The sequence below is a fragment of the Lepisosteus platostomus genome, chromosome 24 (assembly GCF_059453375.1).
Source record: "Lepisosteus platostomus isolate fLepPlt1 chromosome 24, fLepPlt1.hap1, whole genome shotgun sequence".
In the NCBI taxonomy this organism is placed as follows: domain Eukaryota; kingdom Metazoa; phylum Chordata; class Actinopteri; order Semionotiformes; family Lepisosteidae; genus Lepisosteus; species Lepisosteus platostomus.
This window is the reverse complement of record NC_142634.1, coordinates 5,348,006-5,375,990: the sequence shown is the minus strand read 5'-3', so window position 1 is coordinate 5,375,990 and position 27,985 is coordinate 5,348,006. Positions and strand designations below refer to the sequence as shown.

The following is a 27,985-nucleotide window of genomic DNA, read 5'->3' as shown; positions in this document are numbered from 1 at the left end:
AACTAAAAGAATCGAATTGGATTATATTTGATATTTTACTGTAAAATCAAGGAGCTGAACTCGTCGTGACCCGGAAGTGTATCAGCCAAGTCGTGGGTGTCATGGCGGCTTCCAGTATCTTCATAACCTGACTCCTGCTCTCTTCTGTAAGGTTTTGTTTGTACTATTACTGTATAATTCTAACTACTGTAGTGGCTTTGAGCGTCACTAGAATTATCTCGATTACCTTATTTATTGGTAAAATTTAATTTTCAGCTGTGAAGGAACTAATTTAGAAAGTGAAGATTCTGAAGCGAAAATTTAAGTTAGAATAGCGCAGTTTTTTATTATGTATACCATAGGACGTTTGACGTTGTTAATCTGCTTTCAGTCTAAATTTAGGCTTTTATTAATTATATTATCATCTGTGTAAGTCAGATTACACCAGAGTATTCATAAAATCATACTAATAATACAATATTCAATACTGATCAAAATTAGCCGTAGGAATCAACTTGTGATTTGTTTTTTGAATGTTGATTTGTAGGGTGTTCAATTATAACTGTGTTCAGGTCCGCCTCGGCCTATTATGAAACGTCTTCTTAATAAGTTTCAAGTTTCAGGTATGTCGTTCTTACAGTAGCAGCAGAGACTGTTAGCTGATGTGAGATCGTTTTTTCTTCAGTCGCAGTGAGTAATAACTGGCCTCCAAGAGTTATCCGATTGTCTGCGTACGAAGTCGAACCTGCGACTCTCCATCTGCAATCCCGAAATGAAGACTGTCTTGATGGTAGCTGAGAAGCCCTCTTTGGCTCAGTCTATAGCGAAGATCCTTTCAAAAGGTGGGTCAATACCTCTGAGGAGGAGCACAGTGTCTGTACTGTTTCTTTCTCCCTTGGCATATGTGATATCATCAAGCTCAATGTTCGCTTACATGGACCAGTGTCACATTTATCTGAGGTCCTCATTGTGTTGAGAATGTAAAGAGCCTTAGAAAACCTGGTAGCCCCTCTCTCTCAAGGGCCAGAGCTGTGCACGTATGGACTAGTGTCTCCTGGGTTTTGTTTAGACCTGAGCGGTTAATTAAACAATCTAAATGATTTTTGAGTCATGTATAGGATGCCTCTTGAAGTCTTTTAACAATTGGTTACTCAAGGGATTCACATCATTTGCAGTCCCCTCTGAGTCCCGCCCTGGCTAGGAGTATTACTGTCCTGAAGTTACATACACTATGTAGTTGAGAGCCCAGGTTTAATGAAAAGGAGAAGAGACTGAACCCTCTTTTCGTAACTGGTTTGGGATTCCTACTTTAAATCTTGATGGAGTTGTTCTATTTCCTTTATATGCATACATTCGAGATGTAGTTTACAGTTTTAGCTATATGATGTGTTTGGTTTGTTCATTTATCCTGCGTTTTATAGCTGTGGTTTGGCTTAGTTTTGATGGTCCCGGATAAAATATATGAATTGTAAGTCTCACAAAAGCAGCCAGTGTATTTTAAATGATCAGTCAGGACACGCATACACAGTTAATGTTATTCATTTTATTTTAGGATCCAACATTGAAGGCAACATTAAGCAAAACCATTAGAAAAGATAGTAACATGTTGAAAACATGACTAGCTTACATTTTCTGACATATTCACTGTTTGTTCTGGCATTCGTGTTTAAATGGCAACTGCCATCACTTTTCTGGATTATTGCTAGATGTCTCGAATGCATATCTACCCTTTGTCACTGCTATTTCACCTTTACAGGAGATCTTATCCACGGACAATTTCTGGACTTTCAGAGTAGGCTAAACTCCGAAGGTGCTGTCCCAAACCAAATAGATTTAGCCCATTCTGACTTTGCAACTCTAAGGAAAAAAATGAAAAGCTGTTGTGACTCTGTAAAGGAATAAGAGACAGCACCTCTCCCTCTTTCTTTTGAGCTTCGACAGCCAGAATTTTACGTAACTCACCTTAAATATACCTGAATACCTCAGCTAAATATAGGTGTGTATTCATGTATTCTTCTTTCATTCTAAAAGTGTTAAGCGCATTAGGTTGTATTCAACATGTACCATTTTGCTTGTGGTCCGTGGAGTGTATTGGTTCTGTATGGATTGATAAAGTAGAATGGAAACATTAACCACTTTTTTCCTTCCTTTTGCTTTGCCTTCAAGAGGCAATCAGTTTCCAGCATCAAAACATATAATGTCCACATATTAACATTCTAAGTTGTGCAAGCTTTGTGAACATTGGTAAAGTGCATTTTTTTAACTTTTTAAAGTATCTTTTTATTCTTAGTTAGGCTCGTATTAGTCAAGCTTACTGCTGTCTGGCTGTGGCACATATACAGGCTATCCTAATCGTTTCCTGCTCCACTGAATAGCTGGCACACTTGTCTTTTTTCTTAAGCACAGGGATTGTGATGGAAAGGGGGATGCTTTCTAAACTGGAGGCGCTGTCCTTCACTTTCTCACAGTTGTGACTGGAAGTGCAGTGGGCTTCGTGGATAACCTGGGGTATCCGGTTCACGTCCATCTTCACCCTGCAAAATAAAATGAACAGTGCTCGCCATCAGTTTGCTCGTGGTACACAGATGCACCAGAACAAAAATTTGCAACCCCAAGGTCTGGGTTTTGCCACAGGGAAAACTTCAGAAGTGCTGTGATTTTAACAAAATTGTTGATGTACTGCCAAAGGCCTGGAAGTTGAAAGGAGAGAATGCAGTAACTGTATCGACAATGACGCTTCATAAGTTAAGACTCTCTGATGTGCGTGGCTTCCAAATGAACTTTTGCACACAGCTGTGCGTTTTTACTGGAGCTGTCTGCGTGAAGCACCTTGCTTTAGAGTACTGCAGCAGTTCCTATTGATCCAAATCCCTCCAGCACTGTTAGTATATAGGTCCAACACAACTACACCCATCAGCTGACTGACGTGTGTGTCGCTTGCTAAATGAGATTTCTGAGGGCTTGTCTCAAGACTTCAGTTATTGTTAACAACACAAACGTCTTGTCTGTACAGATATAAAGAAACTTTCTGACAAGTATTGAGGGAAGTCATTTTGTGCAACTTTGATCTTTCCAAGTCAGGTCATCAATATTTTCCATGTATGTTTAACTACCACATTGCATTCTGCAGGATAGAGCTTCACTAAATGGAAGTTTGTGCTGTTATCCATCAGTTTTACACCCGATGTCATGCATGATTTCACTAAAATGTTACATTCTGTACAAAACATTAAAACAGTTAAATGATCCTTAAGCCGTTGCTGTGATTAGACATGGTTTCGATGGTAAATCTAGCTAGCAATACACTGATGTCAAGGTGAAACATGAGGAATCATAGCTGAAAAACATGAGGTGTACTTACACATAGTTCCAGGGTGCCACACTCCGCTCATAGAGCCTGTCGGGCATGTCGATGATCTGGAAATCAAACTGGTCTAGAATGCCTGAGCAGAGCACAGAGGACTGATTCTGTGTATTTTCCTCGCACCTCACTGGATTGCTGCTGCCGCTGGGACTTAAAATCAGCATGGCGAGACAGCAGGCTTGGAGGAACTGGAAGAAAAGCAGTGTGCTTAGAAGCATCTTACTCCTAGTAGCCATAAGATGGCTGCTTCTAGAATGCGTGTTGCAATGCATTGGACTATAAAAATATATGTTTGTGCTACCCTAGGGTGTGCAGGATTAACGAAAAATAATTTAAAGTAAAACATTGGAGTCTGAACAGTATTGGAGTTTTGCTCATTTGAATTATAAAGAAAACATTGCTTTTCATAGTGTTTTACTATACATTGAAATTGCTCTTCAAAGAAGGTAAATATTCCTATATTTACAGGTAACGGTGAGGTATAGCCTAATTACTTTTCTTTTTTGACATACAGAGTGTTAGGTAAGTCTTTTTAGCCACCAATATGCAAGTTGTTTGGAGGTTTATGTTCTTTTGCCAGAGAAGCAGGACATACAGGTATCAGAAATCCCAATCGCACAGTTTCTCCATTATGTGGTTTTGCATTTGCTGATGAGAACATAGCATGAATCTTTCAAAACAGTCATTCATAAAAAGAGAGGAGAAGGCTTTGCTCCAGTCTGAAGTGCAGAATTAAAAAATCATTACTTTTTTTTGCTCATAAATTGACAACCATAAGATTAACACTGTTATAAAATGTTAACAGATAGATCGGCCAGGAGCATTTGCAGCCTAAACTCTTTTGGTTAGCAATCCTACCGCCTTCAAAGCAAAGCAAAAATATCCTTACCTTTTTGTGAAACATTTTGTTTGCCACGATGATTCTGGATCCACTGAGATGGGACTTGTGAGGGATTTGCCCTTTTTGAAGCTTACTGTCTCCATCGTTGGAGCTGCCCTATTTATGTGTGAAAAGCTGAATGAAACAGCTAATGGAGAGGCTGAAAGAACGTCACTGGAGGACCTCAGTAGCTCTTCACAATAAAGAGTTTTATTAATGCTGGTAGCCTTGGGAAGCCGTTAGTAAGCCACGTCATGTCAGAAGTCTCTTAGGTATAGAACTGTTTGCAAAAATTATAGCCACTAATAAAGCAGAAATAGCCCATGTGAATGCCTCTGATTTTCCAAGTGCATTGCTCTTGAAAGATGAGTCAAAATCGTTATCCATGTAGTCCAAGCACAAATTGTGCAAAGTGCACTGCCAACTTTTTGCATTATGTTTAAAATAATAGGTCTTATCTAGATGAAGTGTTCAGTCTCTTTTTGAATTTATTCTTTAACTGATTGATAATCTTTCCCCATGATGAAGAGTTGCAGCATAATTCTGAAGATAGATTAAGAAGAAGAGACCAAGCAGGCCTGTAGCCTCATCAGTCTTCAGCAGGCAGGATATGAATGTCTTTTGAAGACTTAGCCTCTTGAACTGTCTGAAGCTTGCTGTTCATCGATAATACTGAAAACAAATAAAAGTATAGTAGAGTATTCCCGACTGTTTTAGTCCTTAAGTCCTAGAGTCTTTGCTCTTTTTATTGACATTTGCAACCTTATAGAAATTACTTCCTGGTGAACCAAGAAACCTCTTTTGTACATGACGGTCTCTCTTATAGCAGTATTTCATTAACAAGTCAAGGATGGTCTAACAGCAGCAAAGGGCAGCCCAGGATAACCGGCAGCTGCATGTGTTCAGAGCTGCTTATCGTGTGCTGTCCTGGGGTTAAAGGATGGATACTTTAGGAAATTCTTCAGTCCCAGTGAGAGCAGCAGGGTGAAGAAACGGGGTCACAGTCCTATCATCCTTCAGAATATCTTTGGCATCCATGGAGCTTGTATAGTAAAAAACGGCTTCTGCCACATGCTCTGGAAACAGTACACGGTCACCCTATTCTGCATGTTGTCTGAAGGTTAAAATCTTTTCTATTGAGCTTTAAAAAAAAATTCACTTCTCCATTCTAATCACCAGTGCTTTTTCCAAGTATTCATTTGTCTTTTTCAGTCTCCGAATTTCTAAGTGGCCTTAATCACAACCTTACATAGGAATGATGTTTCATCATTATTTCAGTGGACCGTCAAATAACTTTGTGGCTGATGAATGAGAACAGCAGGAGAGCGTTAAACATCTGTTTCGGTAGATTGCTCCTGGATAGCCCAGAGGCAAGCATTGTGTCAGGGGCAGCGTGGATGAACTTCATGACTAAATCCCCCCAAACTTTTGGTAATAAGTGCTGCTTCCCACTTTTGGGCGTGGACACTTTCAATACTGAGAGGTGAGTTTAGTCACTCTTTAGTCAAGCTGCTGTAACATGAAGTCATATCCACCGAGGAACACAAAGAGAAGCAGTTTCACCCCCCTTTTTTCATTTTTTAACACCAGTCTGCGACATTAAAGAACATAAGAAAGGTTACATATTAGAGGGGCTGCTTGGCCCATCTAGGGTTTTTAGTAGCTGATTGATCAAGGATCTCATCCTTCTGTTTCCTTAAAGAAGCAATTAAAAAGTTTTGGAGAGCACCTTTTTGTGCCTCATGTTCAAAATGGCCGATTGTTTTTGTTCTACCCATCTGGTTCGGAATCGTCAACTGAGTATTTTTCACATCCTGGTTCTTGGCTCTAATCTTTGTGACTGCAAGCAGGGGTGAGTAAGTCCACCCACTTTTCAGCCCCTGAAATTTTAACCTGTTTCTGGCAATACATCCCTGTACGGGAGAGGTTCGGAGCTGACTGGAGACGAGACCCATCTCTCATCAAAACCACCGCATATCTGCAAGGGTCTGGGAGGCAGTGGGGGTCACTGTGTCACTAAAGGATGAGAGGACTAATCTTTTGTACTGATCTGGTCTTTTCGAGATTCTTTATCTGTTTTCTATCCCTTAACCACTTGTCAGTCCAACGGTGTGCATTTCCTTGAATGAGGAACTTGAGAATGATTTTTTTTTTAAATGAGGAACTTTTTGAAAATGAATTTATCATGAACTCTGTTGATTACTGCTGTTGCAAGTTCACATAACTGTACCAGCGTAAACAGGATGTGCCCTCTCTAAATCCATGTTCTTAGAATCCAGTTGACATAGAGATGACAGTCTAGCCTAGTTCCAGCTTTCTTCTCCATAACCTTACAGGTAGTAGAAATAAGACTTGCTGATCTATGTGGACTTGGTTCTGTTATGTCACCCTTGTTCTGGGTGGACACTACACCAACAGTTCTCCAGTGCCTGGGTACTGAATACCCGGCCTTGATGTCTGCTGAAAGGACTGGTTCCTGCCTATTGCTGCAAAGAGTCAGTGCTGCTTGACAATACGTCAGGGACAGAATATTCCCGTCACACGGCAGCTGGGACCATTGTGCGTTTCTCTCTGTGCTGCAGAGCATTATTTTTTGCTTCACTGGTGCAATTCATTTAAGCTTTTAAAAAATAGAAATACTGAAATAAGCATCACCTTCATTGCACGAGAGTCTTAATTTCCATTCCTCACTATTGCACTCTGCACCATCATTTACAGGTCATTCATATCACTTTGGTGCCATTGCCCACTTTAGGGAGCTGATGTTCTTAATGCCTTCCTATGTAGCTATTTTATGTATCAAAATTAAGAAAGCCACTTGCTAGGTATCTTCAGCTTCAGTGCAATAACGAGCACACACTGAGTGCATATGTTCTCTCCTTTGAATTTGCCTCTTTCCTTCACAAAGACATTCCTTAAGCATTGTAGAGCGTCTGGTTTGTCAGACTGGTGAGCAGAAGCCTGTTAAAGTTTGTTGAACCTGGAAGATGTGCTTGTCTTGTAATCCCAGTTTTTTCATCCCCCCCGGCAGGGAGCTGTACGAGCCGCAAAGGGCTGAACGGCGCATGCTCAGTCCATGAGTACACGGGTGGCTTCATGGGACAGACCGTCCGCTTCAGGATGACCTCCGTCTGCGGTCATGTCATGACCCTGGATTTCATAGGTAGTCGTTTCGAGCTTGCTGGTTGGGTTTGTCTTTGCAAAACATGCAGCAGGTCTCTCAATTGCACGTCCAGCCGTGTAGAATACGGGCTGCTCAGGTGCTCCCTTTTACTGTGGCTCAGTCCAGATGTCGCTGGTCGCTCACGCTCAGGTGAACCCCGCAGGGGCTGCGTTGGGGTGGAGTCAGTCAGGAGCTCAGTTGGCCCTCCAGCAGTGACTCCTGGGATCTGCAGTGTTGGGAGAGCTAGAGTCACGCCACTCCTGCTCTGATGCTCCCTCTCCCGCTCACTGTGGAGCCCGCAGCACGTTGAATAACGAGTACCCCAGAACGGCAGACAGGCCAGGAGGAGGGCCTGTGTGCAAATCGTTTACAAAAACGAAACAAAACAGCAGGTCGCTCCAAATTGTGTGGCTGCAAACTAGAAAGTAAAATGATGACTCCAAATGTTTTAAATGTGACAAACAATGCAAGATGGATATTTCCATAGATGAAGGAATTGATCTTGTAGGTTTAATTGTGTCATAATGCTACAGACAAAATCGGCCTTTTCCTCAACCCATTTTTTTGTCCCGTTATTAAACTGTATAAGGGTTTTTTTACTTGCAAATATCTAAGGTGCTATAAGCCGTCTACTGCTGTGCCACCTTTGTGAATCACAGTCTGTAACGTGGTTTATTGCTCACGAGTAAAAGTGTGTCAGTGCTGCATTTAATTTAATTCCTGAATCTTCCAAATATCACTTAATTTTTTAAACAAAATTCTAAAACAAATCCGCAGGGAAATATAACAACTGGGATAAGGTAGACCCTGCCGAACTTTTCAGCAAAGCTCCCACAGAAAAGAAAGAAGCCAACCCCAAACTCAACATGGTCAAGTTCTTACAGGTAACTGTCCAGATAAGAATACATTGTTTTCCAAGTCTTGCTGTACTGGACTGATCTCAGACAAGGGAACAGTGCTGGTCATTAACTGAATGAGCTCTGTGTCCATAATAGATCCTGCAGCTTAGTCATCACTTTTAATTAATTGATTATTCATTAGTGTATGTCTTTCTCTTCGGTTTTATTTTTGACCTGAAATGATGTGTCATGAAAGTAATGTTATAGCTTTGGCTCTTCTTAATGTGAACGTGGAAGATTTAGTCAGATGAGGTTTATGAATATAAAGTTAATGGACACTATTTAATTGAACCAGTATTTTAAAATATTAATCTTTAATATTTAAAGATTTGAATATTGCATTTTTATTTTGCGGTTACAGGAACTTAACTGGTGACAGTAGGGGACAGATCTCCTTTCTTCACACATGGAATGTCAGTCTTGATTTCATGTTTTTCTTATTAGGTTGAGGCAAAAGGATGTGACAGTGTTGTCCTGTGGCTGGACTGTGACAAGGAAGGTGAAAACATCTGTTTTGAGGTATGGACCTGTGACGGGCAGGTGTTGCACACAAAGGAGATGGAAATTGGCAGTGAAGTCATGGTGACAAAAATATCTAACTGCATTTTTCGGTTAGAGTGTTTCTATGGATTTCTTTTCAATGCAGAACCAGAAAAAAATGAACCACCTGAAAAGGTCTTTGTTGCTAGTTTGTACATTCTGAGTTCTTACATTCCCAGTTTACTTTCAGACTTCTTTGCAGTTTGTGAGCTCCAATCTGGCTGATTGGGTCTGGTTTCCCTTTTAAGAGCTTGATTTCAGTTTCCGGCGATACGGTGAAGCTTCTGTCTGGATCGCTCTGTTAACATGCAGGTTCTGAATAATAATAATAATAATAATAATAATAATAATAATACTAAAAAACTATTTTATATAGCGCCTTTAAAGGTGGCTTCTCAAAGCGCTTTACAGAATGACAACAACAATAAATAAAAAGAATACTCAAGATAAAACACAATTACAATATACAGAGGAGACCGTGGATGGTGCTACTAAGAAAAGCAGAGGGGTGAAGAATAGAACCAGTTTAGTAAAGGCTCTTCTAAAGAAGAGGGTTTTGAGTCTGGATTTGAAGGAGTTTAGAGAAGGTGACTCTGATATCCTTGGGGAGAGAGTTCCAGAGCTTGGGGGCACAACAGGAGAAAGCTGTTATGGATCTTAGTGGCACAGAGTCAGTGCTGCTTGACAATAAGTCAGAGACAGAATATTCCCATCACACAGCAGCTGGGACCGTTTCTCATGGCTCTCTGTGTTGCAGAACTTTTTTTTTTTGCTACTTCGGTAAGCGCCTGCAGCTTTTAGAAAAAAGAAATACTGACATAAGCGTCACCGCCGTTGCACGAGTCTTAATTTCCATTCCTCACTATTGCACTTTGCACAATCATTTACAGGGCATTCTTATCACTTTGGTGCCATTGCCCACTTTGGAGGACTGATGTTCTTCATGCCTTCCTGTGTAGCCCTTTCTATATGAAAACTAAGAAGGTTTTCCACCTGCTAGTTATCTTCAGCATCAATACCTAAACAAGTGCAGATTGAGTGCATATGTTCTTTCCTTTGAATTTGCCTCTTTCCTTCACAAAGTCATTCATTAGGGGTGGAGCGGTGGCCCTGTGGCTCAGGATCTGCGCCTGTGGCTGGGAGGTTGTGGGTTCAAATCCCGCGGCCGGCAGAGGAATCCTACTCCGGTGGGCCCCTGAGCAAGGCCCTTAACCCCACCTGCTCCAGGGGCGCCGTATAAATGGCTGACCCTGCGCTCTGACCCCCAGCTTCTCTCCCTGTCTCTGTGTCTCATGGAGAGCAAGCTGGGGTATTCGGAAATCCAAATTCCTAATGCAAGAAATTGCCAATAAAGTGATCTTATTAAGCCTTGTAGAGCGTCAGGTTTGTCTGACTGGCGAACATTGGTCACTCTTTCCTATGAGCAGCTCCTCCTGGTTTTACCAGCCCAGCCAGTCACAATTAATGGCTTTTAATCCCCTCCCGGGCACGTAGCACCTTGAGGGTCATGATCGTGAAGTCGGGGGCTGGGCTCGGGGTTCTGGGGGTCCGTCGCTGTAGCTGAGCGTTGTTCTGTTTACGGGCAGGTGCTGGACGCCATCACGCCGGTCATGAACAAGCCTTACGGGGGAGAGAAGACCGTGCACCGGGCCAAGTTCAGCTCCATCACAGACACGGACATCTGGAACGCTATGAACCGCCTGGGGGAGCCCAATCGGAACGAAGCCCTGTCCGTAGACGCCCGCCAGGAGCTGGACTTGAGGATCGGCTGTGCTTTCACGAGGTACCCCCCACTCCTCCGCTGCCCTTCGATGAGATGGGCAAGTCGGAACGGTGTACCCCCAGCCCCGGCTGTGGAACCTTAAACCAGCTCTGTGACAGGGATAAGCAAGGTCCTGGAATATCGGATGGACCTTGAAGGGACAGCTGGAGTCTTATTCTGCTGAAAGGGTCAGCGCTTTTCTGGTTTTAGGTGAAATAATACGTTTTAAATTGAACCTCCCTCAGGAATGATTTGCTAAGACCTGTTTGGCCTGCATTGCAAGCAAGTGTTATAGTTTGTGTGTACCTCTTAGAAATGTATTGTTGGGGACTGAAGCCCAAAGCCTTTTGTTGGTTGGGTTTAAATTAGTCCCCCCGTTGGGCATAATTGCATTCATAGCTTGGTATTGAGTGGGATTTAGTATCTTTACAGATCTTCTGCTTTATTAAACTTTTACATGCCCGTTTCAAAGATTTAGTTCTGTAATCCTAAAACAGTTTCCCTGGAAAATCCTTGTGGTGATTCACATCTTTTTTTAAACGAGACTTGGCCTCTAGAAAATAAACGCGTACCCACATGTATTAGGAAATTGGAGAGAGACTTGAAGTATGAAAGTTGGTAAGCGACCGTGACAGGGTGTAGGTGTTTTTCCACACTTCACAGTGACGGGCGGGCGTGGAGAAGTTCATTCGTGAGGCAGAGGTGCTGTAACAAGTAACAAGGGTGGGAGGAATGATGCAGGTTGCAGGAAGTGTTTATGCTCTTTCCTAGAAGAAAGCCTTCTGTGTCTTCCAGGTGCTGGCGCAGTTGGCAGGTTGGAAATCAACTTAGGCATGCTTTTCCCAGTATCACTCCTGAGTGCTGCAATTGCCTTTGTGTGCCTTACCAGTACATTTGGGTTTTAGGTTTCAGACTAAATATTTCCAAGGAAAATATGGCAATCTGGACTCCTCTCTGATCTCCTTTGGCCCCTGCCAAACCCCCACCCTTGGTTTCTGTGTGGAGCGTCACGACAAGATACAGTCTTTTAAGCCAGAGCTCTACTGGGTGCTACAAGCCAAGGTTAGTACAGACAGCACTTATTTTATTTTCATCAGACTGTTCCAGCAGCCATATCACCCTGCAATTCACAGCTGGCAGCCCACTGAAGCTCAGCAGTGTGAGCCTGGTCAGTACCTGGAGGGGAGACCTCCGGGGAAAGCTAAGGCAGAGGAAGAGGTGTAAGTGGGGCCAGCAGGGGGCGCTCACCCTGCGGTCTATGTGGGTCCTAATGCCCCAGTATAGTGATGGGGACACTACACTGTAAACAGGCGCTGTCCTTCGGATGAGATGTAAAACCGAGGTCCTGACTCTGTGGTCATTAAAAATCCCAGGGCGTTTCTCGAAAAGAGTAGGGGTGTTACCCCGGCGTCCTGGCCAAATTTCCCATTGGCCCTTACCAATCATGGCCTCCTTATAATCCCCATCTCTGAACTGGCTACATTACTCTGCTCTCCTCCCCACTGAGAGCTGATGTGTGGGGAGCGTTCTGGCGCACTATGGCTGCCGTCGCATCATCCAGGTGGGGCTGCACACTGGTGGTGGTGGAGGGGATCCCCATTACCTGTAAAACGCTTTGAGTGGAGTGTCCAGAAAAGCGTTATATAAGTGTTAGCAATTATTATTATTATTATTATTTTATTATTATTATTATTATTAAGTACGGGTGGCTAGTTGAAGAAGGGGCTGCAGTTCACCAGCCTGCCCCTAGAGGCCACTATGCAGCCTCTAGTTACTTGTAAGTAGTCACTGAAAGTGATCAGTGTGTTATTGGTTATTTGGTAAAGGGTTTATAAATTAGAATTCTCACATGGCTGTAATTAGGCAAAGGCAAACAATTAAGCCTTCTGGACTTCACGCTTGGCCTTCGGGTGCTTTTAGTACGTGCAGAGCCCTGAGGCTGCCCTGTTTGAGATCTGGCACACACAGCGTTCTTCTCCACCTGTCTTGTGTCAGAAGACCCCTGAGTTCTGTTAATTGTGCTTTTATAATGGCTTTACTGCATCACAGTGTAGATATGGAACTGTTGTGACACATAAGGCCTTCCCTTTAGACTAATAACCACACACCTGAGGTGTGGTGTGACATGTGAAGGACTGCAGTTGGGAAGTGATGTCTCCAGTATCTCTTTATTTGCCTTTTTTTTAACTTATTATTTAACAATGAAAGGATTTACAAATACCACATATACAATGTTAAGTAACTGACAACTTTCCCCTTCTAGAATTTTTGTCACGGCAAGACACCTTTCCTGAAATCTGATTCCCAAGTAGCGCTGTACTCTCTAGAGTTCTAAGTTTCAGAAAAGCAATTTTGAAATTGGTATTTCAATACAAATTGTATTTCAAAAAGTATTTCTGCGCAGTGACATGACTTTCTTTCTAAAATGAACATAATAGCGTGTGGTGTGTCCAAAGAAGCCAGTTCTTTTGCATAGCGTGTGAATGTGTGCCCACTTCTGAATTCTGGTTTCGTTAAACCCTGGTGCCCCCATGGATGTATATCTGTGCATAATCAGAGTGAGGAAAACCGTTAACGTTTCCTCAGATCCTTTCAAATTGTGCTTTTCTGTTGAATTGCTCGGTTTTTCTTTGCCTTTCTCGTTTAACCAGAATTTCTCGCATCCAAAAGTTGAAGCTGTACATGTCTTTCCTTTGGCAGGTCTCTAAGGGTAAAGATGGTCCCCTCACACTGGACTGGGACCGGGTGCGAGTCTTTGATAGGGAGGTGGCACAGATGTTTCTTAACATGATTAAGACTACAAGGGAAGCCCGGGTAAGACCTGGTCTCCTGCATTTTTCCTATTTTCCCTGGTTGTTTTTGCACGTGTCCTTTTTTCCCCTAAGTCATTGACGTGTCTGCAATCTAACCTGGGATATGCTACCACATGCTGCTTACACCAAGGGTGGTGGGAGTGTGGAACAGGCTGCACAGCCAGGTTGTAGAAGCTGTACCCTGACTTCTGTCATTTCTCTCATGAAACAGCTGGATGAGGTCTTCAGATTGATTAGCTTGTAGCTATCAAATGGGCAAGAGGAGCTAAATGACCTCCCCTCCTTTGCAGCCTTTCTTTCAGTGAAGGGTTCCCATCAGGACATGGTCACGAGTCACCACTTCAGGAACCTTCTCACAGGCACAATGCCTACTGTGATGCGGGATATGCACCGTCCTTCGGATGAGACATAAAACCGAGGCCCTGACTCTCTGTGGTCATTAAAAATCCCAGGGAGTTTCTCGAAAAGAGTAGGGGTGTAACCCCGGTGTCCTGGCCAAATACCCCATTGGCCCTTACCAATCATGGCCTCCTATTAAACCCCATCTATGAATTGGCTACATTACTCTGCTCTCCTCCCCACTGAGAGCTGGTGTGTGGGGAGCGGACTGGCGCACTATGGCTGTAGTCGCATCCTCCAGGTGGGGCTGCACACTGGTGGTGGTGGAGGGGAGACCCCATTACCTGTAAAGCACTTTGAGTGGAGTGTCCAGAAAAGCGCTATATAAGTGTAAGCAATTATTATTATTATTATTATTATTATTATTATTATTATTATTATTAAACTGCAAGAACTACCAACCCTATGGAGTATTGCTCACTCCATCATAGAAACAGACCAAAGCACGTGTGGAGAGCTGCTGTGCATTGTAAAGGCTGTGAAGGCTCTTCAGTGTACTGCTGTGCAGCGTGTCTCACAGGGCCCCGCTGTGATAATTGAGAAGTGATTGCACCCACCTGAGAAAGTCTGTATCGGTGTCTTCACATACCGGCTGGATCGCGACAGCAATTTTTTCTTGGTGTCCTGTGTTCAACTTCCAGGTAGAGTCTGTGACCAAAAAGGAGAAGGCCAAGCAAAGACCCCTGGCTCTGAATACAGTGGAAATGCTCCGAGTGGCTAGCTCGGCTCTGGGTATGTCACGCAGTGGACTGTCCTCGGCTTCCTTTCAGGACTGCTCCTGCAGTGCCCTCTTCTTTGAATGCTGACATGGACAGTCATGTCCAATCACGCCAGTAATGCCCCCTACATTATGTCCAATCCGTAAAGCAACGGACTGTCTTTTCAAGTCCTGGAGGGAGCTCAATAGCATTTGGGCTTCGATAAACAGCTCTGTTGCAGCAGCGGGGTTAGCACTGCAGAAGGAATTGTGTGGCACTCGTGCACATTCTTTAACAGGCTTGACTGGTTGTTCTGTCTCATCCCCTCTCTTCCCTCACCCCCTTCCCCGTTGTTGTGTTTGGACAGGAATGGGGCCTCAGCACACCATGCAGGTAGCGGAGCGACTGTACACCCAGGGCTACATCAGCTACCCCCGTACCGAGACCACGCACTACCCCGAAAATTTTGACCTCAAAGGAACTTTACGACAGCAGGCTAATAACCCCTTCTGGGCAGACACGGTGAGCTCTGAACAGCTAGTGGTGAACCCTGGTCTGATGCTGCTACAGTTGAAGTGTCCTTTTCTCCGGTTGACCTGTGTTAGACTTTTCCTAGTCGATAGGCAGCTTTTCATTGCTGCTTTGGGGAATATATTTATGCCGGCTTTATTATTTGGAATTTTAATCTTTGATAATTCTTCATTATAATAATAAAAGCAACTGAAATCTCTATTGATCATGAAACAGTTTGCTTTCCTAAGGAGTACAGAAAGTTCGGAGGTGTTTAAGTAACCTTAACTACACGGGGGGGTCTTTATTACAGTTAAAGGAGAACTGCGGTGCTATTTTTATATTTCGGGGTTCGAAAGAATCGGCATTGACAACTGCATTTCAAACCACAATAAAAGTAAAATGTGCACAGTTACTTGTAACGCCTCCAATTTACATCACAAAATAGACAAACTTTCCAGTTTCTGTTCAAAAACGAGGCAACAAAAAATCAGGTGATGTGAAGTGGCCTTATTATATTGTAAAGAAGCTGGCTTGTGAATGCATGTCTTTTAATCCAATAGAAATATTGCTCTCGATTTTGAGAGTTTTGCTGACAAATACTACTTATTTTTTAACTCTGGATGCACATCACATTGGCACATTTCTGCGGTGAAATGTCTGTTGCACAACCTGTACTTACTAACTCGTAAATCACAGTACATCAGTCATTAAATTGACTAGTGAGCAGGAAGGGCCGCATCACGTTGTCATGGCAACTTACAGTGCCTTCACAAAGTCCACGATTTTGTGCTTAGTTTGAATTTTTAATATTTTTTCATAATGTCAATGAATTTATTTTGTTACCAAGATATAATAACCGGTCTGAGTAGCTGGAAAATTCATTTGACAGTTTTCCTGTTTGTTGCTTTTTTGTTTTGACGTGAGTTTTATTTCGTCACAGGTTAGGGCGCTGCTGTCAGAGGGGTTGAATCATCCCAGGAAAGGGAGTGACGCAGGAGACCACCCACCTATCACCCCAATGAGGTCGGCCTCAGAGAACGAGCTAGGTAGTCAAATTAGTGCCGTCTTTGCTGACACTGTTCCTCAAACATTTCCCACTCTGGAGTTTCGCTGTTGCTCCGAGGGCGACAGATGTTGAACAGCAGTTTCTGCGATTTACACTCCATGGTATTCATTACGTGACCAAATCTCTTTTCTTTTTCTCCTTCTTTATGAGGCCTGTCCTTGTTTTGACCCATTCACTCAAGCTGCTTGGTGTAATGTCAATGAAATGTGTGTTTTCTAACTTTGCATTTTCGCGGCATCTGTCTTTGTCTTGTTGCGGTGGTTTCTGTTCACCTTGAGAGAGGCTTGTCTCCTGTCAGTTTGGGCCTTTCCTCATGGTCTTTCTCATGAAACGAAGACCTCCGCTCTCTGGGAGTCTCTGATCTAGTGCTGGCATACGACATGCAAAATCAAAAACTCACAAGTTACCACCAAGTGCAAATGTGCTCTTATTCACATGTCTTGTTATAGGAGCTTTTAGAAATGTACGGGTCTTTAATCGCTTAAACCAGTGTCTGATTTTAGAAATCCCCCTAGACCTGTTCCAATTTATGAAGTGACTCATTTGTTTTTTTTAAGAAGTCAAACTTCACTGGCCTCCTCCATTTTCCCTCTGGACACATAATAACTTACAACTTTCTTTCCTCTCTGAAGAGGTTCATGATTTTTAATCTTACACTTATATAGCGCTTTTCTGGACACTCCACTCAAAGCGCTTTACAGGTAATGGGGTACCCATCCACCACCACCAGTGTGCAGCCCCACCTGGATGATGCGACGGCAGCCATAGTGCGCCAGAACGCTCACCATACATCAGCTCTCAATGGGGAGGAGAGCAGAGTAATGAAGCCAATTCATAGATGGGGATTATTAGGAGGCCATGATTGGTAAGGGTCAATGGTGTTACACCCCTACTCTTTTCGAGAAATGCCCTGGGATTTTTATGACCACAGAGAGTCAGGACCTCGGTTTTACATCTCATCCGAAGGACGGCGCCTGTTTACAGTATAGCATCCCCGTCACTATACTGGAGCATTAGGACTCACACAGACCACAGGGTGAGCGCCCCCTACTGGCCCCACTAACACCTCTTCCAGCAGCAACCTTAGGTTTTTCCCAGGAGGTCTCCCCTCCAGGTACTGACCAGGCTCACACCTGCTGAGCTTCAGTGGGTTTCCAGTTGTGAGTTGCAGAGTGATATGGCTGCTGGCATTTTTGTTGTGGTTTTCAAAATACCCTTTCCTTCTACAATTAAACAGACATGGCGGCAGTCCGGGCCAGAATGGTTTTTGCCTGAGTTGCCCCGGGAGCTGTCTTTGTTTTTTCTGATAGTCTCTTTTCTCCTCTTCTCCTCCTTGCGCAGGAAGCGATGGCTGGCGTCTGTATGAGTACATCACCCGGCACTTCATTGCCACAGTTAGTCATGACTGCAAGTACCTCCAGACCACCATTGTCTTCAGTATCGCCACAGAGACTTTCATCTGTACTGGGAAGACGTTGATATCTGCTGGTAAGGCCTGCTTGAGTTCCTCCCACCCTACTCACACTTAACCCACGTGAATAACATGCTGCAGGATGTTAGTCAGAACATTGCACTTGCACCTTAAGTTCCTGGAAGAGTCTTTGAAGACATCTGTACTTCCTGGCAGGCTCTTGTGTTGTACAATAGTCTTTAATAAGTCATACATGAATTTCCTCTGTATTTTCACTCAGCTGCATTTCCTAAAGTCTGAATGAAGATCTGCTTTCACTGTCCGACTTAGAAATACTCACAATGATACAAAGCTTTTTGTCTTTTCTCCTTTATGTTGCAGTTTCACTGAATCTGTTCTTGACATTTTCTTGGGCTGCAAGAAATCATTTCCTTTTCCTGTGCCGTTGTATGTCAGCAGTGTGTTTGGTCCGTTTGACCCGGTGAAAGATCTTTCAAATTCTCGAGCCGTGCAACTCTTGTCTGGGCTTGGAGTAGATGGTAACGCAGGTTCACGCTGTTTTGTCTTACAAATCCATGTTTCCTCTTATCCATCTGTGGTTTCAGTCAGGGTAAGCTGTTAATCTGCTTAATATGTAAATATCACCTCCTAGTTGTGTGCATGCAGGACAGTGAACTCAGTGATGTTTCAGTAGGCCTGACTTAATCAGTCAAGGAGGGTTGCTTGTGGTTAGTGCTGTTGCCACACAGTTCCAGGGTCCTGCGATGGGTTTCTGCCTGAGTTGATCTCCTTATGATTATGTGGGTTAGTGTCAGCAACCCCACTTTTCTCCTGCCTCCTTCACACAGGAAAGACATAGGAAAGCCAGCTGACCGCGTTATAGGATAAGATCACTTTACTGGCCATATACAATTTCTTGCATTAGGAATGTGACTTTTCACATACCCCAGCTTGCTCTCCATGAGACACAGACAGGGGGTCAGAGCACAGGGTCAGCCATGTATGCAGCACCCCTGGAGCAGTTGGGGTTAAGGGCCTTGCTCAGGGGCCCAACAGAGTAGGATTCCTCTGCCGGCCGTGGGATTCGAACCAGCAACCTCCCAGCCACAGGCGCAGATCTGCCGCCACCCCGCCGGGGAAATGACATGATGAAATGACACGCCCTCACACAGTCGCCCCCGTGCTCCTGGTGAGTCCGCAGGCGTGGCACGTGTGGGGTAGCTCACCACCCCGCCTCCTCTTGCAGGGTTCACGGAGGTCATGCCCTGGCAGAGCATCCCCGAGGAGGAGAACCTGCCGGCCTGCGAGAGGGGGGACGCCTTCGCCGTGGACGACATCAAGCTCCTCGAGAAGCAGACCAGCCCCCCCGACTACCTCACCGAAGCCGAGCTCATCTCGCTCATGGAGAAGCACGGGATAGGTGAGGGCCGGGGGGGACTCAAGCGCCTGGCGAGGGGGTGGTCTGGTCCCCCCCGCGTCAGTGCCGGCCGGGAGCACGCGGGGGACCGGGCCTGAGGAGCAGGTCGGCACAATCCGCCACTTCGCTTCACGTCAGACCTCAACTGCAAATGAATTTTTAATCGCCAGCTGGGATTTCCTCTGATTTAAGTGTCTTAATCACAAAAGCTGGAAGAGGACCTGTGGGAGGCGAACTCAGAAACTCAGAAACTTGGCCAGGGAAAACTTTTGTTTTTTCCTCTCTTCTTGTGTCTCATCAGGCCACTTTCAGCGGGCATAAAAGATTGCGTTGAGCAAATGGTCATATATTAAAAAAACACACTTTAAAAAATATGCTTTGTTAAAGCCAGATTAAATCAAGCCTCCTGCCCGATGCAGATTACAGACCCAGTGATTTCACACACGGTCGTTTCTCCTCTCTGAGTGCTGAGTCAGCAGCCATATCACCCTGCAACTCACAACCTGCAGCCCCACTGAAGCTCAGCAGGTGTGAGTCTGGTCAGTACCTGGATGTGAGACCTCCTGGGAAAAACTAAGGTTGCTGCTGGAAGAGGTGTTAGTGGGGCCAGCAGGGGGCGCTAACCCTGCGGTCCATGTGGGTCTTAATGCCCCAGTATAGTGATGGGGACACTACACTGTAAACAGGCGCCTTCCTTCGGATGAGACGTAAATCCGAGGTCCTGACTCTCTGTGGTCATTAAAAATCCCAGGGCGTTTCTCGAAAAGAGTAGGGGTGTAACCCCGGCGTCCTGGCCAAATTTCCATTGGCCCTTACCAATCATGGCCTCCTAATAATCCCCCTCTATGAATTGGCTTCATTACTCTGCTCTCCTCCCCACTGAGAGCTGGTGTGTGGTGAGCGTTCTGGCGCACTATGGCTGCCGTCGCATCATCCAGGTGGGGCTGCACACTGGTGGTGGTGGAGGAGAGTCCCCATTACCTGTAAAGTGCTTTGATTGGAGTTTCCAGAAAAGCGCTATATAAGTGTAAGCAATTATTATTATTATTATTATTATTATTATTATTATTACTCCAACGGACACTGATGGTTAAGAAAGTACTGCAGTCATAAACTGCAACTGGATTATAATCTTGGAGCTGACTTTCATATTTCCAGCTGCATGCGCTTACATTCAGATAAAACATGCAGTCTCGTAGCTGTGGTGTGCATCTTTTGTTACTTATACCTGTGTCTTTTGCAGGCACTGATGCTAGTATCCCTGTGCACATCAACAATGTCTGTCAGAGGAATTATGTCACTGTGGAGAGTGGTCGCAGGCTCAAACCAACTAATCTGGGAATAGTTCTAGTGCACGGATATTACAAAATAGGTAAGTTGCTGTCTGAGGTTTGAGAAACAATGAATGGGAGAGAAAATCATGATGGCAGAAATAGCAGAGACTTCCAGTAGTGTTTACATTTTGATTGAGGGATTCCTATAAAAAAATGAACCTCAAACTCAAAGAATTAACACGTGTGTGTAACCGTGCTGCCTGTGATCCTCACTACCTCTCGCTCTGCATCATGGGCACAGGAGAATCGAGGGGTCCTGAATAAAAATTCGATCCTGCTGGCCCAGGTTTCCCAATGAACGTTATTAAATGTTGTTAAAAGAATCTTAGCTCTTTATTCAATATCCTGTTTTTAACGTTTATTTTGGAATGTCCCAAATTAAATATTTTGGTAGACTGTAAGCAGGTGTTGCTAGTTTTAGGGTTTTAGAAAAAGTTGCACTCAAGCGCTCTGGGTGGAGAGGAAGAGCTGCTGGCAGGTGTAGCCCTCTGCCCTCAGCGTAAGACTGGAGGAGGAAGACCCCCTTACAGAAGGACCCTTGGCAAAGATTCAAGCACCGCAGCCAGATGCTCAGTAAGGCCGCTGTGTCAACGCGGTTTGGGCTGCTCTTCTGGCAAGAGGTGCTTCATGCTTTATTTCTGAAAGATCAGGCCAGGTTCTCCAGTTTCCTCCCACAGTCCAAAAACCAGGTTAATTGGCGTCTCTAAATTTTAACCCGGATTCACATGAGAATATGTATGCCCCCCTGTGATGGACTGCTGCCCTGTCCAGCTCCTCTCCTGCCTTGTGGTCAGTGTCCGCTTGGGTCCAGCTCACTGTGGCCCTGTGCTAGACTAAGTGACTATTGGATGGATGGACCAGGTGTTCGACGTTATAGCTCACAGGCAGCAGCAGCGTATAATGCCTGTGCTTTGTGCTTTCATTATATAGTAAGGATATTTTAAGTTTAAGCAAATAATGCATCACTTCCTTCCTATAGGGCCCACAGGCTGTTACAGTGGCAGTGAATGCCAGTTACCTGTCACACACACTGATGGATTTCATGCCACCTGTCTGGGTGCTGTAGATTCCTAGAGCTCTGTTTCGTGATTCAGATTTGGAGTTTCCATGGAAAAAAAAAAACCTCATGGGAGTCTGATGGATAGAAACCTAGGAGTCGGAACCCGAAGCCGTTCAGAAAGATGGCGGGTGCCGGGGGGGGGGAGGAGGGGGCAGATTGCGCCTGGGGAAAAAGGGGGGTGACGTCGCGGCGTGTCTGTGTGCCGCAGACGCAGAGCTGGTGCTCCCCACCATCCGCAGCGCCGTGGAGAGGCAGCTGAACCTCATCGCCCAGGGCAAGGCCAACTTCCAGCAGGTCCTGCAGCACACGCTGGACATCTTCAAGAGGAAGTTCCACTACTTCGTGGACTCCATCGCTGGTGAGCCCGCCCTCCCATGCCCCTCCGGCAAACACCCCGAACCCCCTGCCCCCCCCCCCCCGAACCCCCGTCCTCTCCAAGACCTTGTCGAACTATGCCAACTTCAAGGATGAGCGCTGCCAGTGTGTCCTGTCCTTCCCCGATTCCTAATGCTAATGATAATGCTGAGCTGTGTAACGCGCTGACGTGTGGTGCTCGTGTGTGAGTGGATGTGAGATTTGTATGCGTCGATTGATCACAGCGAGTTTGTGACCGCGACGTCCCGCCCCAGGCACCTAAAGCGGCTCTCTTCCTCCCGGCAGGCATGGACGAGCTTATGGAAGTGTCCTTCTCCCCCATCGCTGCCACAGGGAAGCCTCTGTCGCGCTGTGGGAAGTGTCACCGCTTCATGAAGTACATCCAGGTGCGTCAGCAGCAGGGCGTGGCTCACTGAGCGCAGATTCAGCTCTGCGGGCGGCTAGCGACGCCTGGAGCATTTCTCTTTATTCAGTTCCGAACGCTTCCCTGCGTCGATTCGCTCCCAGGGAGATAAATCGAGGACTGGGGTCACCTGTGGTCGTTAAAACAAAACATCCCTATGTCCAGGTTAAATCCTGGTTAAACCTCAGGCCCTGGTCCGTCTGGCCTCCAGAAAACGCCCCCCCCTCGGTTCAGTTGTTCAAGGAATTTGCCAGGGCTCCAGCTGATGGGGTGTGTAGAGGCTGCTGGTGCAGAATGGCGGCTCATAAGGCCAGCAGCCAGATCACCCTGCAGCTCGCCGCTGGCAGCCCACTGAAGCTCAGTGGTGTGAGCCTGGTCAGTACCTGGAGGGGAGACTCCTGGGAAAGCTGAGGCTGCGGCTGGAAGAGGTGTTAGTGGGGTCAGTAGGGGGCGCTCACCCTGGGGCCATTATACTGTACAAAGGCGCCTTCCTCCGGATGAGACATAAAACCGAGGTCCTGACTCATTAAAACTCCCATTAAATGACTGATTTAATGACTCCTTGGTCATTAAAACTCCCAGGGCGTTTTTTTTTAAAAGAGTAGGGGTGTTACCCTGGTGTCCCGGCCAAATTTCTCTCTGGGCTTTATCAATCACGGCCTCCTAATAACCCCCATCTCTGAACTGCCTTCATCACTCTGCTCTCCTCCCCACTGAGAGCTGGTGTGTGGGGAACGGACCGGTGCACTCTGGCTGCTTGGTGGTGGTAGAGGGGAGTCCCCATTACTTGGAAAGCACGTTGAGTGGAGTGTCCAGAAAAACGCTATATAAGTGTAAGGAATTATTATTATTATTATTATTATTATTATTATTATTAAACTGCAAGAACTACCAACCCTATGGAGTATTGCTCACTCCATCTTAGAAACAGACCAAAGCACGTGTGGAGAGCTGCTGTGCATTGTAACACTGTAAGCAGTGTAAGAGGAAGGAGCTCGGCTTGGACGGCCTCCCCCTGGCCTTATTGAGCCGGTGGGGCATTAAGACAAACGTGACTCCTGCTCTGCCCGTGTCCTTGTGTGAGTCGGTGGGATCCTCCAGGTCCAGTGAGTCACCCTGAACTGTCACGCTCCGTGCCCTCATCCTCGAGGCCGGGCACTCACGAACCCCACTCCTGAACTCGAGCGAGTACAATTCGAAAAGTGGGAAGTGCTCTGGGTGGTATGAAATGACTTTGCTGACTCCTCTACCTACTTACTTTCCTGGCTTTGTAAATTTCCATTTGGCAGGCTCTGACTATTTTCCGTACAGCGACCATTCAAAAACTACAGATTAGTGAAACTGCTGACGTAAATTCACTGTGTTCGTGGGCATCGTGTCCTTGGGTTAGTGGGTTTTTAGAAAAGATTCTAATGGATTGCGACGTCGACTGCAGGGTTGTTAAGCAGCTGTCTATGATCTGCATGCCGTTCTAAATGCTGTTACAAAACCCTACTGATTTCCACTTGCGTGCATGAATAATGAAGGCTAAAATAGTGAGGAAAAAGCCCAGTCAATTTGTACTTGCATTGTATCCTTTGAAACCATTTTAATGGGGGTCTGAGGGATAGAATCCTTTTTTAGACGCTGAGTTTGGACATTCAGAATTTAGAATTATAGTTGTACCTCTTAACATTATACATTTCAGAACACGACCTGTGAGTATTCATTCATTTAGGACCCTGAGCCATTGGGTGTTTTGTTTTTTTTTAAAAGGTTGTTAATTCAGAGCAGAGACCCGTCGTGTTAAATGCTTTGTGTGGGATTTTCAAGGTTTTCATTTTACCCCAAACTGCAGATTTTGCATTATTTATAAAATGTAGTTGTCAGATAACTTTCCATCACCACAAACACATTTCAGAACCAGAAGATCCAATATATTACTTTAGTTGATTTAGAGATGAAGTAACTGTGCCCTTGAACACCACAGATCATGCAGTACTGGGGAGCCATTGAAAGTGTAGCGTCGGCTTTGGCCACTGGTCTTGACACTCCCTCTAGTGGACACTTCGAGGAATGACTCTTGGATCTGGGTTCTCTTTGTGAAATTCTGCTGTGGCAGGTGTCCTGAGATGATAATAATAATAATAATAATTGCTTACACTTATATAGCGCTTTTCTGGACACTCCACTCAAAGCGCTTTACAGGTAATGGGGATCCCCTCCACCACCACCAGTGTGCAGCCCCACCTGGTTGATGCGACGGCAGTCATAGTGCGCCAGAACGCTCACCACACATCAGCTCTCAGTGGGGAGGAGAGCAGAGTGATGAAGCCAGTTCAGAGATGGGGATTATTAGGAAGCCATGATTGGTAAGGGCCAATGGGAAATTTGGCCAGGACGCCGGGGTTACACCCCTACTCTTTTCGAGAAACACCCTGGAATTTTTAATGACCACAGAGAGTCAGGACCTCGGTTTTACGTCTCATCCGAAGGATGGCACCTGTTTACAGTATAGTGTCCCCGTCACTATACTGGGGCATTAGGACCCACATGGACTGCAGGGTGAGCGCCCCCTGCTGGCCCCACTAACACCTCTTCCAGCAGCAACCTTAGTTTTTCCCAGGAGGTTTCCCATCCAGGTACTGACCAGGCTCACACCTGAGATAAGCCGGTTAAAAATAAGCTTGTTTTCCAGTCTTTTAATAAAACAATTGTTTATGTCCATCGCACAAGAAGGCTTTGACTCTTCATTTATTTATTTTTTTGAGGCCTCTCTCAAGTTTTCATCTCCGTCTCTTAAAGGCAAAGCCGACTCGTCTGCACTGTTCCCACTGCGATGAGACCTACAGCCTGCCCCAGAACGGCGCCATCAAACTGTACAAAGAGCTGCGCTGCCCCCTGGACGAGTTTGAGCTGGTGCTGTGGTCATCGGGGTCCCGGGGGAAGAGCTACCCGCTGTGCCCTTACTGCTACAGCAACCCCCCGTTCAGGGACATGAAGAAAGGTGAGAACGAAGTGCAGAGTGGACATGATGCCCCCATGGCGCTCTGTCGGTAGTTTATCTCATACTCTTTACAGTGAGCTGAATACATAGTGCCATATCACCCTGCAACTCACAACTGGCAGCCCCACTGAAGCCCAGCAGGTGTGAGCCTGGTCAGTACCTGGATGGGAGACCTCCAGGGGAAAACTAAGGTTGCTGCTGGGAGAGGTGTTAGTGGGGCCAGCAGGGGGCGCTCACCCTGCGGTCTGTGTGGGTCCTAATGCCCCAGAATAGTGACGGGGACACTACACTGTAAACAGGCGCCGTCCTTTGGATGAGACGTAAAACCGAGGTCCCGACTCTCTGTGGTCATTAAAAATTTCCCATTGGCCCTTACCAATCATGGCCTCCTAGTAATCCCCCTCTATGAACTGGCTACATTACTCTGCTCTCCTCCCCACTGATGGCTGGTGTGTGGTGAGCGTTCTGGCGCACTGTGGCTGCCTTCGCATCATCCAGGTGGGGCTGCACACTGGTGGTGGTGGAGATGAGTCCCCATTACCTGTAAAGCGCTTTGAGTGGAGTGTCCAGAAAAGCGCTATATAAGTGTAAGCAATTATTATTTTTATATCCTGCTAATACAGCAGCAGTGCTGTGCAGGTATTTTATCACACCTTTACATACTTGGATCTAACTGAGAAATTACTGGGTCCTGCGGGGCTTCTCAAATAGCACGCTCAATTCATTTTTAAGTGGGGTAGGTGGTTTAATAGTCAGCACCTGTGGGAGGGCCAGATTCAAGCCTTCAAAATGTGCAAAGGCACTGCCGGAGTCGACCCAGTGGGCCTGAGAAGCAACAGTGGAAGATGAGCCACGGGACACAAATGGAAAGACCGTGGAAGAGCATTCACAACTGAGAACGGGGGGGCACTTCTTTACGCCAAGGGTGGTGGGAGTCTGCAACACGCTCCCCAGCCATGTTGTCAAAGCCGGTATCCTGGCGTCTGCTAAGAAGCAGCTAGATGAGATCCTCAGGTCCTTTAGCTACAGGCAGACGGGCTTCATTGGGCCAAATGACCTCCTTCTCTTTTGTAACTGCCCTCATGTTCCTATAAAAGCACAAGCCCAGGTTCGGCTGTGGCTGCATTCCTGTAACAGCGGTGAGAAAAAGTTTGTGAACCCTTCGGCATTATCTTTACTCCTGCATTATTTTTTCCTAAAATGTGATCTGATCTTCATCTCTGTCATATTATAATAATGTTTCATTTTGACAGATCTCTTCTGTGGAGCCTCTGTTGGTACCTAAGCTTTGTGGGGGTTTTTACTGGGCACCTCAGACTCGCACCTGAATTTGAATTTCATCTCATTAATTGAAACTCCCGACTCCCAGTTACCCCCCTTTAACTAGAGGTCATGATTCTAGAGGTTCACATACTTTATTTTTCCAGCAGAGACAGGGAATGTTCGGTCTGTCCGATATAGACTCGAGGTATAGTTGTTTGTGTGTTATTTGTTTCATCAGATTGGGTTGATCTATTATTATGACTCGCATTTTAGCAGCAGTAAATGCAGGAATACCAGGGGGTTCACAAACGTTTCCTCACCACTGTACAGGAGTGGCTCAGCTTTGGGGAGGGAGTTCCAGCGAAGTCGCTTTCTTGGGGATCCCTCAGCTGCGGCCGAGAGCCCCCCCCCCCCCTCTTTGTTCACTTCTCGCCTTCCTTTCTTGTTTTGGAGGAATGGGGTGCAACGAGTGCACCCACCCTTCGTGCCAGCACTCCCTCAGCTCGCTGGGGATCAGCCAGTGCGTGGAGTGCGAGAGCGGGGTGCTGGTGTTCGACCCCACCTCGGGCCCCAAGTGGAAGATGGCCTGCAACCGGTGCAACGTGGTGGTGCACTTCTTCGAGAACGCCCACAAGGTGCGGGTGTCCCCCGACAGCTGTGAGGCCTGCGAGGCCTCCCTGCTCGTGGTGGACTTCAACAAGGCCCGGTCCCCCCTGCCCGGGGACGAGACCCAGCACACCGGCTGTGCCTTCTGCGACCCCGTCTTCCAGGACCTGGTGGAGCTCAAGCACGCCACCATGAGGCACCCCATGCACCGCGCCGGGGGCGCCAGGAGGCAGGGGGGCCGGGGCCGGGGCCGCAGGCCGGGCGGCAGGGGGAACCCCAAGAAACCCAAAGACAAGATGGCGGCCCTGGCCGCCTACTTCGTGTAGCGCCAGCGCCGCCGCCGCCGTATCCAGCCCAGACGCGTTGGCTGGGGGAGTTGTTTTTTTTTTTATGTGTTATTGCAAATAAATTTTTAAACAAAAGTATTTCTGGATCCTGTTGCTTGTTGGTGGGTAACAAGAATTTGCTTCACTCTTTGCCTTCCAGCTGTCTCTCTTCGGCAGGCGTCTCCTGGGGTGCCTGGTGTCCCCCAGTTTCTGTCCCCTCCGCAGTGGTCAATTAAACAATTCATCTAATTGTTTCCTTAATTGGAGACGTATGGGAGGTCTATTTAGGCTTTAACAGTTGATTCATTAATGGTACAGCTAGCACTGGGGCACAGTTTGGAAACAGGTTAGAAGTAGAACAGTTTTACACCTAATTAACTAATTAGACCAACGAGGTAAAGGGGAGCTCAGGCAGAACAAGAATCATAAGTCACTGGGCCCGTGGCTCTGTTGTTCCACTTCTATAGTGTTTCAAGAAACTATGAATAAGCACCCTGCACCCTGATTATCAACCCCTGTCGCCCTGAACTGTTGACGAGCCGCAGGTCAGTCCTGCATCCGCCCGAGAATGAGGCTGAGCCTCGCGCCCCGGGAGCAGAATGCGCTTTGCCTCTTTCCCGTGACTGAAGTGGTCTCATCCAAAGGCTGGGCAGCTTGTTCCACACTCCCAGCACCCTTAGGGTAAAGAAGTGCCTCCTGTTCTCCGTTTTGAAAAGAAGCAGGACGTT

General features: G+C 46.0%; 2 protein-coding genes and 1 long non-coding RNA gene across 3 annotated transcripts in view; 2 read left to right on the top strand and 1 right to left on the bottom strand.

The window, feature by feature from the left end:
- Positions 1 to 27,985, top strand: part of LOC148641425 (uncharacterized) — a 173,520-nt gene that overhangs the window by 127,977 nt on the left and 17,558 nt on the right. The window lies entirely within an intron of this gene.
- On the top strand, positions 32 to 27,356 carry top3b (DNA topoisomerase III beta). The gene is made up of 18 exons (XM_088618148.1): positions 32 to 146; positions 665 to 821; positions 7,255 to 7,386; positions 8,164 to 8,270; positions 8,730 to 8,804; positions 10,412 to 10,608; positions 11,493 to 11,649; positions 13,288 to 13,401; positions 14,441 to 14,531; positions 14,865 to 15,019; positions 15,951 to 16,056; positions 17,418 to 17,564; positions 18,734 to 18,907; positions 20,148 to 20,276; positions 21,507 to 21,656; positions 21,959 to 22,059; positions 24,861 to 25,062; positions 26,779 to 27,356. Exons 2-18 carry the CDS (start codon positions 752 to 754, stop codon positions 27,255 to 27,257), a joined length of 2,586 nt encoding a protein of 861 aa, XP_088474274.1. The 5' UTR covers positions 32 to 146; positions 665 to 751; the 3' UTR covers positions 27,258 to 27,356.
- LOC148641427 (interleukin-17F) lies at positions 2,291 to 3,507 on the bottom strand. The gene is made up of 2 exons (XM_088618327.1): positions 3,341 to 3,507; positions 2,291 to 2,513 (listed from the first exon to the last, which is right to left on the bottom strand). Exons 1-2 carry the CDS (start codon positions 3,505 to 3,507, stop codon positions 2,291 to 2,293), a joined length of 390 nt encoding a protein of 129 aa, XP_088474453.1.

Bases quoted from the DNA above. Each gene is read 5' to 3' on its own strand.
- LOC148641427 (XM_088618327.1), bottom strand. From the start codon at position 3,507: ATGCTGATTTTAAGTCCCAGCGGCAGCAGCAATCCAGTGAGGTGCGAG. The intron at 2,514-3,340 runs GTAAGTACACCT...TTTATTTTGCAG, and splicing joins GTGGCACCCTGGAACTATGT to GGTGAAGATGGACGTGAACC.
- top3b (XM_088618148.1), top strand. From the start codon at position 752: ATGAAGACTGTCTTGATGGTAGCTGAGAAGCCCTCTTTGGCTCAGTCT. The intron at 822-7,254 runs GTGGGTCAATAC...CCCCCCCGGCAG, and splicing joins AGCGAAGATCCTTTCAAAAG to GGAGCTGTACGAGCCGCAAA. The intron at 15,020-15,950 runs GTGAGCTCTGAA...ATTTCGTCACAG, and splicing joins ACCCCTTCTGGGCAGACACG to GTTAGGGCGCTGCTGTCAGA.